At 32.8% G+C, this 20,880-nt stretch overlaps 1 protein-coding gene across 1 annotated transcript; it reads right to left on the reverse strand.

The window, feature by feature from the left end:
- Positions 1 to 4,778: 4,778 nt before the first annotated feature.
- Positions 4,779 to 5,444, reverse strand: LOC109337236 (uncharacterized mitochondrial protein AtMg00810-like). Its single transcript, XM_019574161.1, has one exon. It carries the CDS (start codon positions 5,442 to 5,444, stop codon positions 4,779 to 4,781), a length of 666 nt encoding a protein of 221 aa, XP_019429706.1.
- Between the last annotated feature and the right edge of the window lie 15,436 nt (positions 5,445 to 20,880).

Consider the following 20,880-nt stretch of genomic DNA (forward strand, 5'->3'; position numbering starts at 1 on the left):
ATTCGAAAGCCATAAACAATTATTTTTTTATATTTACAACTCAAGAACGATATGAAGCATTTAATGGAAGGCAGAATTTCATCATTTGGTATCATAGAACATTGTAAAAAAAACTAAGCACCCATATATATCTATTACAAATATTTATTTTAATTTTCATAGAGTTTATCATTCATTCATGCATTAATGTTGTAATTGTTTTTTATTTCTAATAAAAATAGAGTTAATTACATTGATATTCCTGAGTTTTAATGAAATTACAAAAATCACCCCTCACTTTTTTTACACCAACACAAACCTCTCATAGTTTTTATACTGTCATTGCACTGATCACCATTGCATGAGAAATAAGTGTCATCTTTTAAACATAAAATGTGATAAATGCAATTAAGTTAAACAAAACATGGTATATTGTGAGGAAACATCCACATAATATATAAATCAATGTATCTTTATTATTTTTTGTTACAAAATGCATCAAAAATTCTAAAGAGATATTGTTTAAATCGCTCTTATAATATATCGTAATGAACCAAAACTAATAAAGAGGTATCAACTCATATATTATTTGGACTTGTCTCCATAGTATACAATATTTTGTTTAACTTAATTGCATTTATAACATTTTTTGTTTAAAAATCATACTTATTTCTTATGCAATGGTGGTCAGTGCAACAAAAGTATAAAAATTAAGGGGGTGTGTGTAGGTGTAGAAAAGTGAGGGGTGGTTTGTGTAATTTTACTAAAATTCAGGGGGTGTCAGTGTAATTTACTCATAATAATAAGAGAAAAAATATGTGCACCGATAATATATAAGTTTTATACACTGTCATTGTATCATTCACCATTCATATTTAATTATTATTTTCTCTTCAAAAACGTAATTCAAATAAATGGTGGATGATATAGTGATTGTATATAAATATTTACACTCTACTACATAAATATTACATTCTTAAAATAATACAAATTAATAAGAGAAAAATGTATGTACTCAAATTGTATGAATTCTTTACACTACCATCATATCATCTACCCTTCATATTTAATCATAATTAAATCTTCTTAAAAAGTAATCCAAATGAATAATAAATGATATAATAAATATATATAAATCTTTATACTCAATTAATAATATATTAACCACTTAAAAAAACTTTATAGTTTATACTACTAGCTATACATAAAAGAAGGAGTAATGATGCTCTCGGATATATAAGTATCTTACAATAACACATAAAAATAATAATATGTAATAATATTTTTATCTTTTTATTTATTATAAAATCATATTTTTGTCATTAAAAATTTGTGAAAAAAATAACAATTTAACTCTCTATTAAATGAAGATTATACTTATTCTAAAACAACTTGCTGGGCTTTGAATAAATAAATACTAGCTTTAAATAAATAATACTTTCCCATTTGTACTCCCAAAACCATCATTATTTTTTTCCTCTCTCTTATATCACCATATTCCCACACTTCATTCTGTCTCCCACTCACATTTAAACCAAAACAGCAACATACAGAGAATCCATAACCATGATGATGACAGCAAAATCCCCAGCCATTTCTCACCAACCAAACTCTTCATGGCATTTTCCTGTTCCATACTTATTCAATGGGTTTGCCACCATGTTGAGTCTCATTGCTTTTGCCATTTTGATTCGACTTGCATATAACTTTTGGAAGCTTTCAGAACAAAATGAAGAAAATGAAGAAGCAAAACAAGAACTTGAGGCACAGAAAGCAACACCACAAACTCACGAGAAGATCTTTGTTGTCATGGCTGGACAAGAGAAGCCAACATTCTTAGCCACACCCATGTGCTCAAACAAATCCTCTTCGTTATAGGAGAAGTACAACATCAACAGCAACACTTGTAAGTTGTAACTATAACAAGAACGATAAATTGGTGGAAATGGTAGAGACTGTGAAACATGAATCCGATTAGAAACGTTATTCATCAGCACAAGATTTTGGACCTTTATTTTGTTGTAGCTTGTTTCTTGGGATAATGAATGATATTTCTCTCTTATCTATGGAACTAATATATTTGAGGGCGCGTTATTCTTAAGAACATATTTTTTGTTGTGGTAGCTTTAATTTAGGTGTTTCACTGATTAGTACGACCTTGCTAAATATTTGTCATCGACACATGTTTTAAACTACAATACAACATTGTGGTTTATGTAGTTTTCTCATTATCATCTCTTCACATTTTTCCCAATTTTCAACAAAGTATAATATTCATGTATTATCAAATTAAAATTTTATATACCAACGGGTGTTGGTTCAAGTGGTGCATGCTTGATTCCCCTTAAGTAAAGTATCGGGTTTGAGTTTTGTGGATGAAAAAAATATTTGTTGGAAGAGTTAGCCCCAATGTGGATGTTTCCGGCTCAGACAAGATTGCCTCAAATGCGAGAATACTATGATTTGTTTGTATTTTATAAGAGTTAATAATAATTAAAAATAAATGGTAGATGATAAATTGACATTACATTCAAATCTTACGGTACCCATACGTATATTTTCTCTCTTTCCCATGACACAATCATAGTAAATGCAATTTAATGTTAACCTTAATTTAAAACATTGGTTGAAATGTTTCAATCTTCTTTTTACAACTGTAATAGTATTTCAGGAAATGTAAATTTAATTAATGTGGAATGGAAAGTTGCGTACTTACCTTTTTCACAACTCTGCTTTTTGTTTTCATTTTGACACGTTTAGATTTGTAATGGCTATTTATATTCATGAGCATGAGGGCTAATTGCTTTTGGCAAGTCTAAAGAAGAAAATGGTGAGAACAAAACCGTGTGCCATAAATAATAAATTTTTGATCCGTTTTATGTCTTCACATTGTTGGGATGGCATGACATTAAAAGATACCCCAACAGTTTCTATTTCAGACCTACAATAATATTTTATATACTCCAATAAACTATTGATTTTTATTTTTCTTAAAATTATTATTGATTTTATAATCTTCTCTATCTTTCATATCATTTTATTTAATAAGAGTAAGTATAATTAATAAATAAGTACATAATATTATTTTGAACTTTAAGTAAATAATATTATTACTTCTATCGAAATCCTAATCATTACTTATATGATTTTTCTTGGTCTTCATCTTCTTATAAGAATTGGACTAATGTTTGTTTTATATATTCTCATCACTGAGGCTTAGGCTTCTACCATTTTTCTACAATAAGTTACTTCAACTCTTTCCATAATGCATTTTTTTCTAATCTTATCTACTGTGTTCAATCGTCCAGTGCAATATTCTCATCACATATTCATACTCCCATATAACATTGTGTAATACTTTTTCATCACATATAACATATAACATGTGAATCATTTTGTGATTTCATCCAACACGCTTGAATCATATGGTCTATATTTTCGTCAATTTCTTCGTCATGTTATAAGATTGACCCAAAATACTTAAATATAATCATTTATGATATGATTCACAATTTTTATTTCTGTAGTATATGTGAATACCAATTTTGTTCGACACAAAAAATACTTCTTTAACGTTAACATTTTATAATAAAATATTGAATGTTTAGAGATTTGTTTTCATCAAAACTTTATCAACAAATAATTTAAAGATTGCAATATGAAAATATGCAAACTAGATCAAATCAAATAACTTTGGTATCAATTTCGTTAAGTAGAATAAATCACTCTGATTAAGAAAATAAAATCTTTAGAGACTACATTTCACCAAATGTGACCAAAAGAATAAATTAAGGATTGCAATATGAAAATATGTAAATCAGATCATTTCAAAAATTTTATATCAATTTGATTGAGTTACATTTTTTGAATACAATAATAAGTACAATCAAAATAAGTTACGGATATCAGATGATTTTGTTTCCTTTTTTATTTGCTATTTTTGTTTTCCTTTTTTAATAAAAGTAAAAGGGAGTTTTAGTTAGGTAAGGGTTATTTATTATCCTTTTAAGGAAGAATTCAATTTTAAAAATATCACATAACCATATTTTCGTTTTCCTAATTAAGTTAAAAATAAAGTTGATCAAAAAATATATTTTTATGATTTTATAAAGATTTTAATTTTTTTTTTACCTATTCGTAAGTAATAGAACAATTTTAGAATATTTAGAATCACTTAAATATTTTTTTTGCCTAAAAACAGGATTTTGGTCAATCTTTAATTTTAAGAGTCAAATATTTATTTATTTTACTAACTCATGAGTATTACAATTAATTTTTGGCTCGATAAAAATTATTTGACTATGTTTAAAATAACAAAGGCATTTTCTACAGTGTCACCTGACCCAATAGTATCATTAATGTGGTAATAATAAAGAAATAATTAGAATTTGATTAGGGTCTGTGAGAAAATGAAGAAAAGTAAGAGGAGAGAAGAGAGAGAAAGAGCAGTTACTGAATTGTAACTAACTTTAGGTTAGTTATTTTCTATTTCAGAAAGTGACTTGATGAGTGCTTACTCAATCCTATTTATAGGAGAATAGAGGCACATTAGGGCATAACTGTTTTGTACAATCAGTTTTGCCATCTGGCAATATTAACTATTCTAATATACCCCCTGAAAAGGAACTCCCCTTTTTCTATGTTCTTAAAAGAGTACAATGAAGAAACAGCAAAGAAAGAGCAACAATTTAGATACACTCATTAGTTAGGGACAAGGCATCTGTCACTCTAAGGGATTTTCTCATTGAGAGGAACTTGGATGTTGACAAAGGCTTTGTTATATCTGCAGTTTGATGTTCTTATGGAATATGCTTTACTTGAAGAGCCTTTGATTGGATTCTGTCTCTTACAAAGAACAGGTCCAGTTCAATGTGCTTTGTCCTGTTGTGAAGGACAGGATTGTGAGCCATGGCAACAGTGCTAAGGTTATCACAGAGAACCAGAGGAGTTTGATATTGGTATTGTAACTCTGAGAAAAGAGATTCAATCCAGATCACTTCTTGAGTAGCCAGAGCCAAGCTTCTGTACTTAGCCTCTGTACTTGACCTGGAAATAGTTTGTTGCTTCTTTGACCACCAAGTGACAATATTTGGTCCAACAAAGATGCAAGCTCCTGAGATGGATTTTCTGTCATCAAGGTCTGAGGCCCAATCAGCATTACAACAAGCCATGATAGCAATAGGAGTAGAAGAAACAGCAGGCTTGATGTGTAGACCTAAGGAGGATGACCCTTGTAAATATCTCAGGATTCTCTTCACTGCACTCCAGTGTTGAAGCAGAGGTTTGCTCATGAATTGGCAAACTTTATTTACACTGAATGCTAGATCTGGTCTAGTTACAGTGGCATATTGCATAGCACCAACAATAGACCTGTATAAAGTAGGATCTTCAAATTGTTCTGAACCAGACTTGGTTAATTTGCAGGAAGTTCCCATAGGTGTAGGAGTAGACTTGGCAGTGTTCATATTAGCCCTTAGTAGAAGGTCTCTGATGTATTTGGATTGAGAGAGAAAAAGAGAACCATCAGTGAGGTGTTTGACTTATATTCCAAGAAAGCAGTCAAGAGAACCTAGCTTTTTTAGAGCAAAACTGTTGCTGAGTTTGTCAATGACTTTGTGAACTTGAGAAGTAGAGGATCCAGTGACTATAATGTCATCAACATAAACCAGAACAAACACCTTGTATGTAGGAGTAATTTGAATAAACAGAGAATTATCACATTTGCTGATATGAAAACCAAGTTGAGTTAAAGTACCTTTTAGTTTTTCAAACCATTGTCTAGGTGCTTGTTTTAGACCATATAGAGCTTTGTGGAGCTTGCACACTGTGTTTTTGTCTCCACTGTGAAAACCAGGTGGTTGAACCATATAAACCTCTTCTTCTAACACACCATTGAGAAAGGCATTATTAATGTCTAGTTGCTCTAGAGGCCATTTGTAAGTCACAGCTAAGGTGAGAAGGATTCTGATGGTAATAGGTTTCACAACTGGTGAGAATGTTTCAGTGAAATCAACCCCTGGTTTTTGATGAAACCCTTTTGCCACAAGCCTAGCTTTGTACCTGTTGACACTACCATCAGCATTTTCTTTTACTCTAAAAACCCATTTGCAACCAATAGCATGTTTATGAGGAGGTAGGGGACCCAAAGACCATGTTCCTAGTTTAATGAGAGCATCAAACTCAAGTTGTATAGCTTGTAGCCAAACTGGATCAGCAATAGCTTCCTTAACACTTGTGGGTTCTGTATGAACTAGAAGAGCTCTAAGCACTTCCCTTGGAACTATAGATTTGTCAATTCTGAGCTCTAAGCACTTCTCTTGGAACTATAGATTTGTCAATTCCAGATTTGGATCTAGTGACCATAGGATGAGTAGGAGCTATAGTAGTAACACCTTGAGAGAATGTAGAAGAATTTGTAGTATGCTGACCAGGGGAGGAAACAATGGCAGTGGGACTGGACATATGAGTGTTGATAGGGGAATGATGTTGATTGTTTGATAAATCTGTGGGAACATCACTACTTGAGACAATGTGAGAATCAGTGGATGATGAATGAGGGGTCATTGATGATTGAAGGGGAGGACTTGACTCTGTGACATATTGGATAGGATTATGTATGTGAGCAGGAGGAGATTTGAATGACTCAAAACTAATTTTTGTGTTAGAAGTAGGAGAGGAACCAGTAGGAACATAGGGAAAATGTTGCTCATTAAAGATCACATCCTTAGAAATGTATAGTCTACCCTCTTTTGACAAGCACTTATACCCTTTATGTGTAGTAGAATAGCCTAAAAAGGTACACTCAGTTGATCTTGACTGAAGTTTATGACTATTGTAGGGTCTAAGTAAGGGATAACAAGAGCATCCAAATACCTTGAGAAACTTGTAATCTGGGACATGTTTGAAAAGGAGATAATGTGGTGATTGATTTTGTAGTGAAGGGGAAGGAAGTCTATTAATTAAATACACTGCAGTTGTAAAGTGTAAAAGCATATTCCCAGAAAGACAGAGGTAGGTTTGCATGATTTAGCAAAGCTAGGCCAGTTTCTACTATATGGCGATGTTTTCTCTCTATAGTGCCCTGTTGGTGATGAGTGTGAGGACAGGAGATTCTATGGTTCACCCCTAGAGAATTAAGAAAATTCGTGAAAGGTCTAAACTCACCACCCCAGTCACTTTGGACAGCTTTGATATTACCTTGAAATTGAGTTTTAACCATTGTGATAAAATGCTGAAACATATGCAAGGTGTCTGATTTTTGTTTGAGTAGGTAAATCCAAGTGTGTCTGCTATGGGCATCTACTATAGACAAGTAATACCTAAAGCCAGATTTAGAGTATATGGGAGATGGTCCCCACAAATCAACATATAACAAGTCAAAAGGAGTAGCATATACATTTATGGATGATGAAGAGTGAACTTTATGAGCTGTAGCACAACAACAAGCTGAACAAAAATTTGAGGCAATTTTATTTGAGCAAGGTATATTACAGTTTTTCAAGACATTGTGAACAATTGCCTCATGGGCATGACCTAGTCTATGATGTCATAACAGAAATAAACTAGGTGTAATATGACTAGTAGTAGAAATCAAAGCAGAAGCTTGAGATGTAGTAGGAGATATATGTGATTTCTTGGAGACAGGCTTGGGAATAAGATTGGAGAAGGCATAGAGGCCCTCTGGAGTGAGAGTCCCTTGAAGGAGAACCTCATCAGAACCCTGTGATTTGACAACACAATAGTTAGGGTGGAACTCAAAATAGCATGAGTTGTCTTTTGCAAACTGAGATACACTCATTAGATTTTTGGTTATTGTTGGAACAAGCAATAGGTTTTGTAAAGATAAAGAAGTAGTGAAATTTGTAGAATTAAAATAGGTGTTACCACTACTTGTGATAGGAGCCTTGGCTCCATTACCCATATAGATCTGGTCTGGTCCAAAATGTTCAGTAGGCTCATGAAGCAAGGATGGATCTGATGTAAGATGATTTGTAGCACCAGAGTCAGGATACCACATTGAAGATCTAGAATCTTGACTGCTAGTTTCAGCATTCATAGCATAGCTTGGACCTTGATGGTGATGAGCATAAAGAGGCAAAGGTGAATGTCCTCTCTAGAAATTTCCAGACCGAGCATTAGGATAGCCTTGACCAAAACCTTGATGAACCACAGGTGAGTATGGTCTGGTCATTGTTCCAGAAGAGTAGGATCCATATGGAGTAGATGGCCTTGAGTACATGTTTGAAGTTGGAGCTCCATACTGATTTTGATGTTGATACTGTCCATAGAAGTGAGAAGGTGTTAATGTGCCATGATGACTATCATAGGGAGCATAGTAACACCATGAGACATCATGTCCTGATTTCCTGCAATAGTCACAAAAGAAGCTACCAGGACGAGTGAAATTTCTGCCAGAATGAAAACCACGTCCACCACATTTTCCAGAACGTCCACCTCGAGACTAAGAGTAGAAACCAGACTGAAAATTGCCTAAAGGTCTTGGTAAGACACCAGAGTAGTGTGGAGAATGAGGATGAATAGTAGGAGATGGCATGGATACAGAGAGAGGTGATTGAGGTGGAGATTGAGCAACTATATTTGCTGAGAGAGCATCACACACATATTTATTTTTGTTCTTGGCTAATCTTGATTCAAAAGTCAGTAAAAATTGTTCCAATTCATGAATTGAGGGAGAATTAACTTGGCTTTCAACAGATGTAATAACATTCTGAAAATCTTCATTTAAACCATCCAGAATACAATCAACATTTTCTTCAAGAGATATTGGTGTTCCAATTGAAATTAGAGAATCAATTAGGGATTTCACCTTAGAGAAAAATTCAGAGATAGTCATAGAACCTTGAGAGAGAGACCTAAGCTGAGTTCGTAGTTGACGACTTCTAGCTTTTGTATGTGAGTTACAAAAAGCATGTAATTCACTCCATAACTACCAGGAGTGAACACATCCAACTACTCGTGGATGAAGAGCTTCTGAAATTGAATTGAGGAGCCACGAAAACACTGCTTGATCTTGTTCTTCCCATGCTAAGTAGCCAGGATTCATCTGACGTGTGTTACGATCTGAATCAGACAGAAAGCGTTGAGGAACATCGCTGGAATGAATGAAGCGTAGAGCACGATTTGATTTCAAGACTGCAAGCACGAATTGGCTCCATGTGAGGTAGTTATGTTCAATGAGCTTTGTATTTGGTATTTGAAGAGAAAGAGTTGAAGGTTGAGCACGAAGAGGTGTGGCAGCAGAAGACGAGAGAGAAGGAGATGAAGCTTCGTGAGGAGGATCGTTAATGGCGTTGGCCATTGGTGATGATACCATGTGAGAAAATGAAGAAAAGTAAGAGGAGAGAAGAGAGAGAAAGAGCAGTTACTGAATTGTAACTAACTTTAGGTTAGTTATTTTCTATTTCAGAAAGTTACTTGATGAGTGCTTACTCAATCCTATTTATAGGAGAATAGAGGCACATTAGGGCATAACTGTTTTGTACAATCAGTTTTGCCATCTTGCAATATTTAACTATTCTAATAAAATATCTCCCCTAGTCCTCTCTAAAATAGTAATGGTGGAGATTTGCTTTTAAAAACATGTGTTTGTTTATCTATTATAAATAGTGGTGTGGGCATATCGAGAAAAAAAAACTCAAAATAACAAAAAATAGCAAAAAATACTTTGGTGGTTGTACTCTCTCAATCCAAAAAGAGAAAAAGAAACACACATATAATAATCACCAACACTCTAAAAAAAATCTCAAACACAACAAATCCCAAATAACTCAAATTATCGCAAAAACTAGGAAAATAAGTTGCAACATTCCATTTTCCATATATTGTGTTTAGCATATGATTAGTTCTAAATCATGGTGCCTACATAACCATTGTCAATTTTATTGACATGTTAAGCATTCATTGCACCACCTAGAAACATCTATGCATAAATGTTTCATCTCTTGGACAATAATTGATGTATGCTAGATTGCTCTAATTGTGCTCATGGGTACGAGACTGCCATAGTTGGCTATCACAGATCTGCTCGTGAATTAGTCAACACTACCTAGTTCATTTGTTGGTTGGCCATTATTTGCAATCTTCTGGCTATTCCTAACTCGACAAAGTCATATTTTGTAGTCTCTAACATCTCACTAAATCTGGATAGTTTCTATACTAGTGTTCTTTTTGGTTTATTGCCAACAACTCTTATAATAAGCAGTGATAATAAAAAGTAATCAAAATCTCAGTATAATCAAAATGACAATTAATAAGATTATTTGATTTAGAAAATCTTTTTATGTGACAAATTTTTTATAATGGTATAATCATACAACCACTTTTGGAATTAATCAAATATGGAGGAAGATTATAGTATCACTTTTTGTCCTTATATCATCTTTGAATGGTCATGTTGCGACACTTCTATTCTATTGATTTAATTCCTAATAAAGAATAAAACACTTTTCGTAAATTAAATTAATAATAGCAATAAATAGTAATAGTTATTTTTTTCATTAATTAATATTTTACCTAAAAATAAAAAACAGCTAATCACGTCAATGATGGAGGGAGAGTGGCCATTGATGAATTCTTTCCTCAACTCATCATTTGGTTGATGCTTATGCTCCTAATTAAAACACTCAACCAACAATAACTTCTCAACTAAAGAACTATGTAGCCTTGATTCCTGATGATAATCTCCTTGGAGGTGATCTTAGTTTGGATTGGTTTATGTGGCTTGGCTAGGTAATTATGTGTATGGGACACAATTGGGTCAAGTGTATAGGTTTAGGCTTTGTGTTATGTATGTGGCTCGACTTAATTGTGTAGGTTTGGTCTAGGTTTATGTGTGGGGTGGTTATGTCACGGTTTTCTAAGGGTTGGTTCATTGGCCACGGGTTGGGGTGGATTGTGGGGGTTTGGTCATGAGTTAGATGTTTTGTCTAGTAGAGCTACGACTAAGTGCATTGGTTAGGGTTTTGTGTGTGTGCGTGAGGCACAAATGAAGTGGGAAAGGTATGAGATGATGAGGCGCCACAAGCAAGGGTTGCTTGATAAGCCAAGAAGATTCACCATAATTAAGGATGCTTGATAAGAATAAGGGGGTGGCCATGACCAAAAAATGCTTTAGGAGTCACACTCAACTAAAAGGAAATCAAATCTTAATCAAAATCAATCGTAACTTTTATTCATCAATAACTCAATTACATATAGGTGTGGTGACCGAAAAGGGCTTCCACTAAATTTGCAAAAGTTAAAAGTTCAAAATTTACATTATCATGTAAAAAGTACTTAGTCATAGGGTGGTAAAATCTCCCACGGTTGGAACTTGCAAGGGCACACAACTTGACTTTTATCTCACATGTCTATTTGAATTTGATTTGATTTGACTTCTATGTGAATTTGATCTTCCATGTCACTTGAATTTGAATTTCCTTATCCATAGGAACACGACAACAACGCAGAAAGCACATGTTTGAATAACTTGATCTTTGTCCAACAACTAAGATTTGACCATGTTATAATTTAGGGCATGGTTTGGCAAATTTCCATACGGTCATCTTGAATATTTTTTTGGGCCAAAATTCAAATATGAATTCCTCGAAGATAATAAGAAATAGTTGCACATAGCCAAATTTGCCCAACCATGAATTTCTGACCCATGCGCCAAATGTGCCAAATTTGGATTTGAATGGAACATTTTTAGTTCGAGCATAATTTAATGAGACCATATTTTTATCTCGTGCCTTAATTTGATTTGAATTCGTCTTGGCCGAGATAATTGTGGTTGTTAGGTCTTTTGACCGAGATTCAAGTTCTATTTAGGAGCCACATGACCAAATTTGAACTTGCATGAGTCATTTTTAATTTGGTTAGATTTTCATCGAGTCATTTTTCTCCCACGCTCCTTATTTGGAATTTGAATGAAGCACAACCCAAGTTGCCAAGTCATTCTTCCATTTGACTGATTCAAATTTGAAACTTGACTTTTGGCTAAGTTTGGTGCTCATGCGCCCAGCGCCTGGTTCATGCTGGCTTGGCCAGGTTGGCCACCTATGGACCATTTTCTATGCCTATGTCATTTACTTGGCCACTAATGGACCATTTTATAGGAGATTAATTAAATAATATTTCAACCTCAATTATATGAATTTATTTGCAAAAATAAATAAAATGTTTTTAAAGAAAATCTTAATCTATCTATGGGAAAATAATTCCCAATTTATTGAAAATAACTAAAATTATGCTATGATTTCTCTCCAAGAACATGGACTCCAAGTGGTTCTCCTACTCGTATGATTTGTCTTCCAAAAATCTTAAGTTGCCCCTTGGTTTACATCAATTCTTTAATAGGGATACGTAGGAGCAAAATTTGATCTTGTGAGAAATAAAAAATAAATAAATAAAATATTGTCACTTTTCAATAATTAATTAAATAACCAAATAACTTTAAGGTACATGCAATTTAGTGAAGGTACTATTTAAAGCGGAAAGATAGCGTGTAATACATTTTCTACTCCGTAATCAACTTTTGAACTTGGATATCAGAAATCCAAAACTCAATGTAATTGGGCTAAAATATTTTTCTATCTACAATTTTTACCATAAAAAATGTAATTGCGACTATAAAAAAGTCATGTGACTGAAATCAAGGTGTGATAGTATAGTTTGTCTCATTGTTATTAATACCGTATCGGTTATCAAACCAGATAGGGTATTAGTATAGTGGTATATCGGTTCAACTAGTGGTTTACTAATTAAACCGCATACCGGTAAAATTAGATATACATATATAATATATTAACATTAATGTTGAAAAATCAATAAAAAAACCAATATTTATTTTTATTTTCATTAAGAAATTAATTTTAAATAAAAACTGGTCGGTATGACCGGTACGGTTTAATTGAAAATCGGCCGGTATGCCCAGATTTGACTGGAGTCATTTTGACTGGTATGATTGCATGACCGGTATAATTATTATACCATATCAATATTGGGACCGGTAAACCGGTTTACCGATTCAACCAGCCGGTATGAAACGATTTTAACAACACTAGCTTGTCCATCTAGAAGTAACACTTATAAAAAATGGATACATGGTCAGTTACAATTGTTATTTAATCTAAGCTATTTAGATTAAATCTTAATGCTATCTATCAACCAACACAAATCCATATAACCATCTTAAAAGATCCTCATATTCCTAATAATGCACAACAACCAAATCACCCCATATAATCATTTGTAAACTTATTACATATATGTGGTTGGTGGATAACATTAAAATAACAACATATTATCATGCAATATCTCGTAGATTTATTAAGGATGCAGATATTGAATACACAATACCAAGCAACCCATCCATGTGGTTGTGGTAATCCTCTTCCGCAACTTACTCACAAAAGGACAAACCAAAACAACATGGCCAGCATCTTCGAAAGCAGAGAACAAAAAGAGTATAACATATTTGACATGTACAACGTCCGTCTTAATGATATAACAACACGTGATTATATGATAGAGTTAAAAAGTGAGTGCTACATTGAGTAAATTACATTTTGGAAAGATTTAGGTTAGTTACACCTAACAATGTGTATAAAACATTGCATTCACCCTAGTAAGGGGAAATTCACTCATATTCACTCTATTGGTATCAGTGTAATGAGATGTCTTATTAGGAATGATTTGTATAAGTGAAAAAAAAAAGATTAACAGTTTATATATTTTCATTAAATCTCATGGTGGATGGATTTAATTTACTCTTTTACATTGTACATTGTAAGTAGACACCGTCAACTATTTTTTCTTCCTAATTACTCTTTAAACTTTAACTATTTGTGAAATTGGTTCCTACATACATACAATTTTAAATTACTAACAACGAAATTGGAATTAACACATTGTAATGTTTTACCACAACATAGTCATTGCCAATTAATGTGAGGCCAAGTTTGGTTTCTTTATATTGTGAAGTGCTGCAAATTGTTTTTATAATAAGCTAAGTTATGTGCTTGTAGTGACTTTCTTCCTTGTTGGTTGATATATGTTACTGCAATATCATCATTAATTTAATTATGATATTCAACTTTATGGATTTCTTGGGAGGCTTTGGACTGTTAAGCAATAAACACATATAACTATGCTGAATATGCAGGTTTGGGACCTGGAATACTTGTTGGTTCTGCAACATTTGACCTTTTTCCCATCTATGTTGTTTGTGTTTCCTCACAACAGTCAACCTTACACTATCTAATATGTTAATTCCAATTTCAATGTATATAATTTAAAATTGTGTGTATGTAGGGACCAATTTCACTAATAGTTCAAGTTAATGAGTAATTAGGAAGAAAAAATAGTTTACAGTGTCTACTTGCGAAACACAAAGTTTAAGGGAAGTTTTGTGAACTTTTCTCTTTAATAAATATTAAATTTATTTGAAAGGCTATGAGTTCTGTGATCTTTCGCTAATGAGATTATCGGTCAAGCAAAGAAGAAAAGAAAATGACAATCATATTCTTTTCAAAATGGAATCTGAAAAGACACGTGACTCCATAAATTGGGAGCTCTTATTTTATATGATGGCTAGAATGGGGTTTTGTGTGAAATGGAGGGGTTGGATTAGAAGTTGTCTACAATTGTCATCTATATCTATTCTTGTTAATGGAAGTTCAATTAGTGAATTCATAATGGAACTTTGCTGGAGGTAGAGACATTCTATGATGTCTTTCTTATTCTTGATAATAGTAGAAGACCTTAGTGAGATTATGAGAGAAGTAGTAAAGAAGAATATTTTCAAAGGTTATAAGGTTGGTAAAGAAGAAATTGTAATTGCTAATCTCTAATATGCAAACGATACATTGTTAATAAGAGAAAGGTCAGATCATAATGTGATGGTGATTAAAAGCATCTAGAAGTGCTTCGAATTGGTACCAAGCCTAAACATAAATTTTCATAATAGTAGCCTCGTGGGTTTTAAGTTGGACCGTGATTATTTCTTAAAGAAGGTTGTAGGGAAGCTCAAGTGCAAAGTTGGCTTAATCCCTTTTAATTTTCTAGGATTAACGGTTGGCGCTAACCCCAAAAGCCTCTCCACCTAGAATCATGTCCTCGATATCCTTAAAATTAAACTCTCCCTTTGGAAGCACAAACTTATCTCTTTTGTGGTCGTGTGACTCTCATAAAATGGGCACTTTCATTTTTATCCATATATTTCCTTTCAGCATCTATCTTAGTTATAAATGAATTTGTTAAAATCCAAAGACAATTTCTTTAAGGTGGGAAGGAGGAAAAGAGAAAAATATCATGGATAAGTTAGAAGAATTTTGTAGGCAGAAGGAAGATGGTGGATTAGGTATAAAAAATTGGACCTTTCTAATTTTTCCTTGTTAAGGAAATGGAGATGGAGAATAATTATTGAAAGAGATCCCCTTTGGTTAAAGGGTTAGTCTCTAAGTATGGGCATGGTTTTTTCGGGAGTGAATTTTTGTAGTTCTGGTCGTTTTATGAGAGGCTCATTTGGTGGAAAGAGTTAGGCGATCTTAGTCTAGTTACAGAGAGGGTGGTGAGTGGTTGGTTTGTTAAGGGTTTGAGAAGGGGGTTGGGAACAATGAGTGATATTAGATTTTGGGAGGATTTATGGGTAGGAGAGGAACAACTTAAATTTTATTTTGTAAGACTTTATCAAGTTTCTTTGGAGAAAAGAGCCAAAATAAGCAGCTTGCGCGGATGGAGAAATGAACAATGGATTTATAAAATTCAATAGTGAAGAAACCTTTACCAATGGGAACAAAAGGAAGTTGGAGAGCTATACAAAATATTAGGGTCAATGATGCCTAAACAAGATGAAGTTGATACATGAATTTGGTCCAACTATAAAAGAAGTCCCTATATAGTTAGGAATGCTTATCACACACTACAGTAGGAGGAAGGAAACTGTGACAATGTTATCTTCAAAAAACTATGGTTACAATTCATGCCATAGAAAATGAGATGAATAGCATGAAAGATCATTGCTAACTGACAAATAGGAGTATAAATCTATATTGGTGTCATAAACAAGTATAAAGTAATGGGTTTCAGTATCCACAAGGACTTGCTAGATACTATAGCCTTTCAACTAAATATTATTATTTTAAGCTATGATTCGAAGGGTTTGTTTGATTGATGGCACAAGTAAATCAAAATTGTAATAATATTATAAAGAGAGCTAGGAATGAACTTCACATTGTCTATCTGTACAAACGTGATTCTTAAAGCAATTCATTTAGTAATGACAAAATTACTAAAACCTAGTGTCTTAGTCATTTCAGCAATATAAGAATAAGCAATATGACTTACAAAATCATGCCCCTATATCTAGTGATGTAAGCATGTAAGTTGAGTAAAAATACAACACCTCAATTATGCTAGCCGCCAATGTCCTAGTCTATACTAGCACTTTACCAAAACTAGATCTATGTCTAGTAACTACAATGATAAATTTAGTTTTATGAACCTTCAAACATATCTCTATGTCTAGTAACACATGTACTACACCATAGTTGAAGTTCAACAACACGCATTTTAGATATATAACAGCGATTTCGGGCGCTTTCTATGTGAGTGCAATGAAATATAGGCATGATTAATAACACTTATACGGGTGTTGTTGTACATCATACATTCAACAACTCCTCCTCCAACGTGCGTTGTTATTGTTTCATACCTATAACAGCGTAGGATACATGAAGCGTTGTTGTATTATTTATAAATATTCTCAACAACACAAACATAATGTTACTTACAACGAGTGATGTTATATTAATCATATACAACAATACTGTCTATATTGAGCATTGTTGTATTGTATAAATACAACATCGTTGTCTATAATGAGCGTTGTTGTATTGTATACAATACAACAATGCCGTCTATAATGGGTGTTGTTGTATTATATACATACAACAATGTTTCCTACAATGAACATTGTTCTCTTGTATACATACAACAATGTTTTCTATAGCTTCCCCTAGCATGCATTGTTGATTTGTACACATTAATACCTACATATACATTTATCAACAACGCAAACACACACACAGATATATATATATATATATATATATATATATATATGTATATTCTATCAACACAAACACATTAATACTAGAAGTTTGTATTATTAACATCAATACAATGCAAATTACAAACAAACAAAATTATGCTATAATTATACAAAGACATGCATCTACTCTTTCCTTTTCTTTGATCGTTTTTGGCTTATAATATCATTCTTTTGAGGAACATATTGATTCACCCAAATCCCCTCATCATGATCATCTCTTATATATAAATCGTCATCCATTGTTGGCCCGTTCTCACGCGACTGTGATGTCCAAAAAAAGGATTATCTTCAGAATCAATATCTTCATATTCTTGGTCATCAATATTATTGACAATTATTTTGTTAGTTAAAAGAACAATGAACCATTTCATATCAGCTTAGTCACTAACATAGAATACTTGTTGAACATGTGATGCTAGAATAAATGGCTCATCTTTATATCATAGCCTATTAAGATCCACCTGCATGAACCCTACTCATCAAATCGAAAGTCATTGTTGTTGTCAGCCCACACACAACAAAAAATCAACAACTGAAACATTGTGTAATTCAGTTCCCATATTCGTTCAATGACCCTGAAGTATGACATATTCACATACATTGGATTTTTATATTTTGCACTTGACATATGTAATTTTCGAGCAACAAGAGTCACAATACTATTTTGCATTTTACTTTGACCATCTTATTTTTACGTATAAAATGTGAACCCACTAATTAGGTAATTAATGTAGGAAAAAACATGAATACTTGGACTATTAGCTAACCGTTTCAACCTTTCAGAAACCGAATGTGCATTTATATTCAACTTATCAATAATTTGATTTTTAGCCATTTTTTGAAACACCGATTATGCTCATTGGTAATCCAATCTTCATTTTAACTTGGGTTAGACTTCCTAAGCATCTCCTTGTATCTTTCAACATATGGCCCAAACTTGTCGGCATTATGTAAAACATATAAGTGCACTTGCTCCAATTTGGTTCTTGTTATAGTAAATATTTGATTCCAGTAATCTCTTTTCTAAATGTTCTTTTTGCATACTGAGACTTTGGAGTGCCTATGAAATCACCATCGGTAATGTATTTGGTGCAAAAATCAAGAACTTCTTCAAAAATATATCACTCAACGACACAATATTCTAGTCTTGATTGGTTCTTCACATACCTTTAAGTGTCTTCATATAACGCTCAAAAGGGTACATCCATCTCATATAGGAATAACCGCATAATTGTGTCTCTTGAACAAGATGAATACTTAGATGAACCATTATGTCAAAAAAGTAGGTGAGAAATACATTTCAAGTTAACACAAAGTCAAAATAATTTGTCTTTGCAATGCAGGTAATTTCTTAGGGTCAATCATTTTGCTAAAAATTTCCTTGAAGAAGCATAACTTAGTTAAAATTAGGAAAGTAATTCTCCATAAGTATATGACAATCATGAGATTTAAGATACTTTAACTAGAGGTTTTTTTTATCGATATGAGGTTCCGACTGTTGGAAGAGTACCCTTCTATAACTTTAACACCATAACCAAATTTACAAATTCTATTTACTCCTTCGTCGATAAAGTATATGCTACTAAAGGTAGATATATACATTTTCCCATTATTATTGACCCCAAATCTTTTCTTATTCCTATACTAACCACTCCAATCTTGCATTCAAACCATCTTTGGTCTTATGAATGACATTGAGTAAGGTACAAGGAGACATTCAAATACATTTTTTTTCCAATATGCATAACACCTAGGAAATGTGTTACATATAATGAACTCCAATAAGGAAATTCAAAGAAGATTGACATTTTCTTCCACCCATTTGTGACCTTTTCTCTTGAAAAAGGTTTAGCAAAGTTATTATTCAAACCCTTTAGCTTTTAAAATTATTGGTCATCCGTCAACGACAAAGGAGCACAACCTTCTTCATTGTTCACATTAAATGCTTTTCTGCATTGTTGATAGTGATGATCTGAATACAAAAATCTACGATGGCCATGGAAGAACATTATTCTTATAGTGTTCCAACCTCGTTGAATGAGTATTGTCTTCACATACACGACATGTAAAATATCCTTTTATACTATATTGTGACAGATTACCATAGACATGTTAATCACTGATTGTGTCGAACAATAAAGCCTTTAAGTTGAATCTTTCCTCCCTATATGCATCATATACATCTATGTGTGTCTCGCACATTTGCTTCAAGTCTTCAATTAATGGAGCCAAATGTCTATGTCATTTCCTAGTTGTCAAGGTCCAGAAATTAACATAGATAACATCACATATTTACGCTTCATGTATATAGAAGGAGGTAGGTTTTATATCACCATCATTGGCCATGTTGACAATGCAAGGTGTAAATTTCTTGATTATTGATCAAAACTAGAATAATCATGATCAAATTTTCTCCATTGAGGAGAATCTGCAGGATGTCGAAGCTTGTGATCTTTAATCATTTTATCATCATGTCATGTCAAATTCTTTGAATATTTCACATTGTTGAACATATGCTTAAATCTTGATTTGATGAGAAAATATCATTCAACCTTTTTGGGAATTGAGTCTTCCTTCTTATATCACGATGCATTACATTTAGGACAAATCTTTAACGAAGCTTACTCATTAAAAAATAAGATGCATTCATTTTCACAAGCATGTATCCTATGGTAATCAATGTCAATGGATCGTATCATTTGTTTAACATCATAGGTTCGAGAAAGGATAAAATTGTCTTCCGATATATATCATTCAGAAGTGCAAGCAGGTGTATGAAACTCTTATCACTCCATTCATTAATAGATTTAAACTTATACAACCTTGACATTGCTGTCAATCTCGTGAATTTAGTACAACCATCATATAATGGTTTCTCAGCATCACTTATCAATCGCTAAAATATTTCAGGATAATCCTGAAGATCCTATTCGAAAACTTTTGCCATTTGTTTTGTTTTCTTTCATATGCATCTCATCCCAGTCCATAATATCTTCATTCTCACTATGCCTTGTTCAGCATGTGTAACTCTAATTAATATTGTGACATACTAAATGAGCTTTGAACTCATTTGGAGTAACTCAGTTTGAGTAACAACATTTTAAACAATGACATACAATTCTATTAGGAATTTCAGCATTCTCAATTGCAAACCTAAAAAATGATTTCACTCCATCGTCATACTCTTTCGTCAATCGATTGACATTCATCCATTTCCGATCCATTTTCTAGAAAGGAATTCAAAAATAATAATATAATGAGTATAAATCCCTAAAGCTTGGAGTTAAGCTCAACAAACATATCAAATACATTAAGTAATTAAAAAGGATGAAACTCTCACTTATAATGTAATAAGGTGAAAGGGAAACCCTAACTCAATATAGGTTTAATGAGCGAACTCACTTTCAATTAATGTAATTAAAAAATGCAAATATTTATACGGAAAACTCACTCTCAATTCAATGTTGAATGAGTGAACTTTCAGTCTTGATGAGTGAATTGTGATTTTTAGGCTGACTGAGTGAATGAGTTTTCGAATTTGGTGTTGAATGATTTTGAGTTGAATAAGAGAATGATTTTCACATTGCATGATTTTCGTGTTGAATGAGTGAATAATTTCGAGGTTGATTTTTGGTGTTGAATTGATTTTGAGGTTGATTTTGGGAGTAAATGAGTTTCATTGCTGAGTACATGAGTTTTGGAATTACTGAATGTGTGTTAACGCGAAAAGTTTTATGTTTTTAGGGTCTGATCGTACTTGGGACTTATGAGCATTAAGCCTTTAACAA

Source organism: Lupinus angustifolius, unplaced genomic scaffold (assembly GCF_001865875.1).
Source record: "Lupinus angustifolius cultivar Tanjil unplaced genomic scaffold, LupAngTanjil_v1.0 Scaffold_3_8, whole genome shotgun sequence".
In the NCBI taxonomy this organism is placed as follows: domain Eukaryota; kingdom Viridiplantae; phylum Streptophyta; class Magnoliopsida; order Fabales; family Fabaceae; genus Lupinus; species Lupinus angustifolius.

What these genes read in the sequence shown, in the direction of transcription:
- LOC109337236 (XM_019574161.1), bottom strand. Translation starts at nt 5,444, where the DNA reads ATGAACACTGCCAAGTCTACTCCTACACCTATGGGAACTTCCTGCAAA.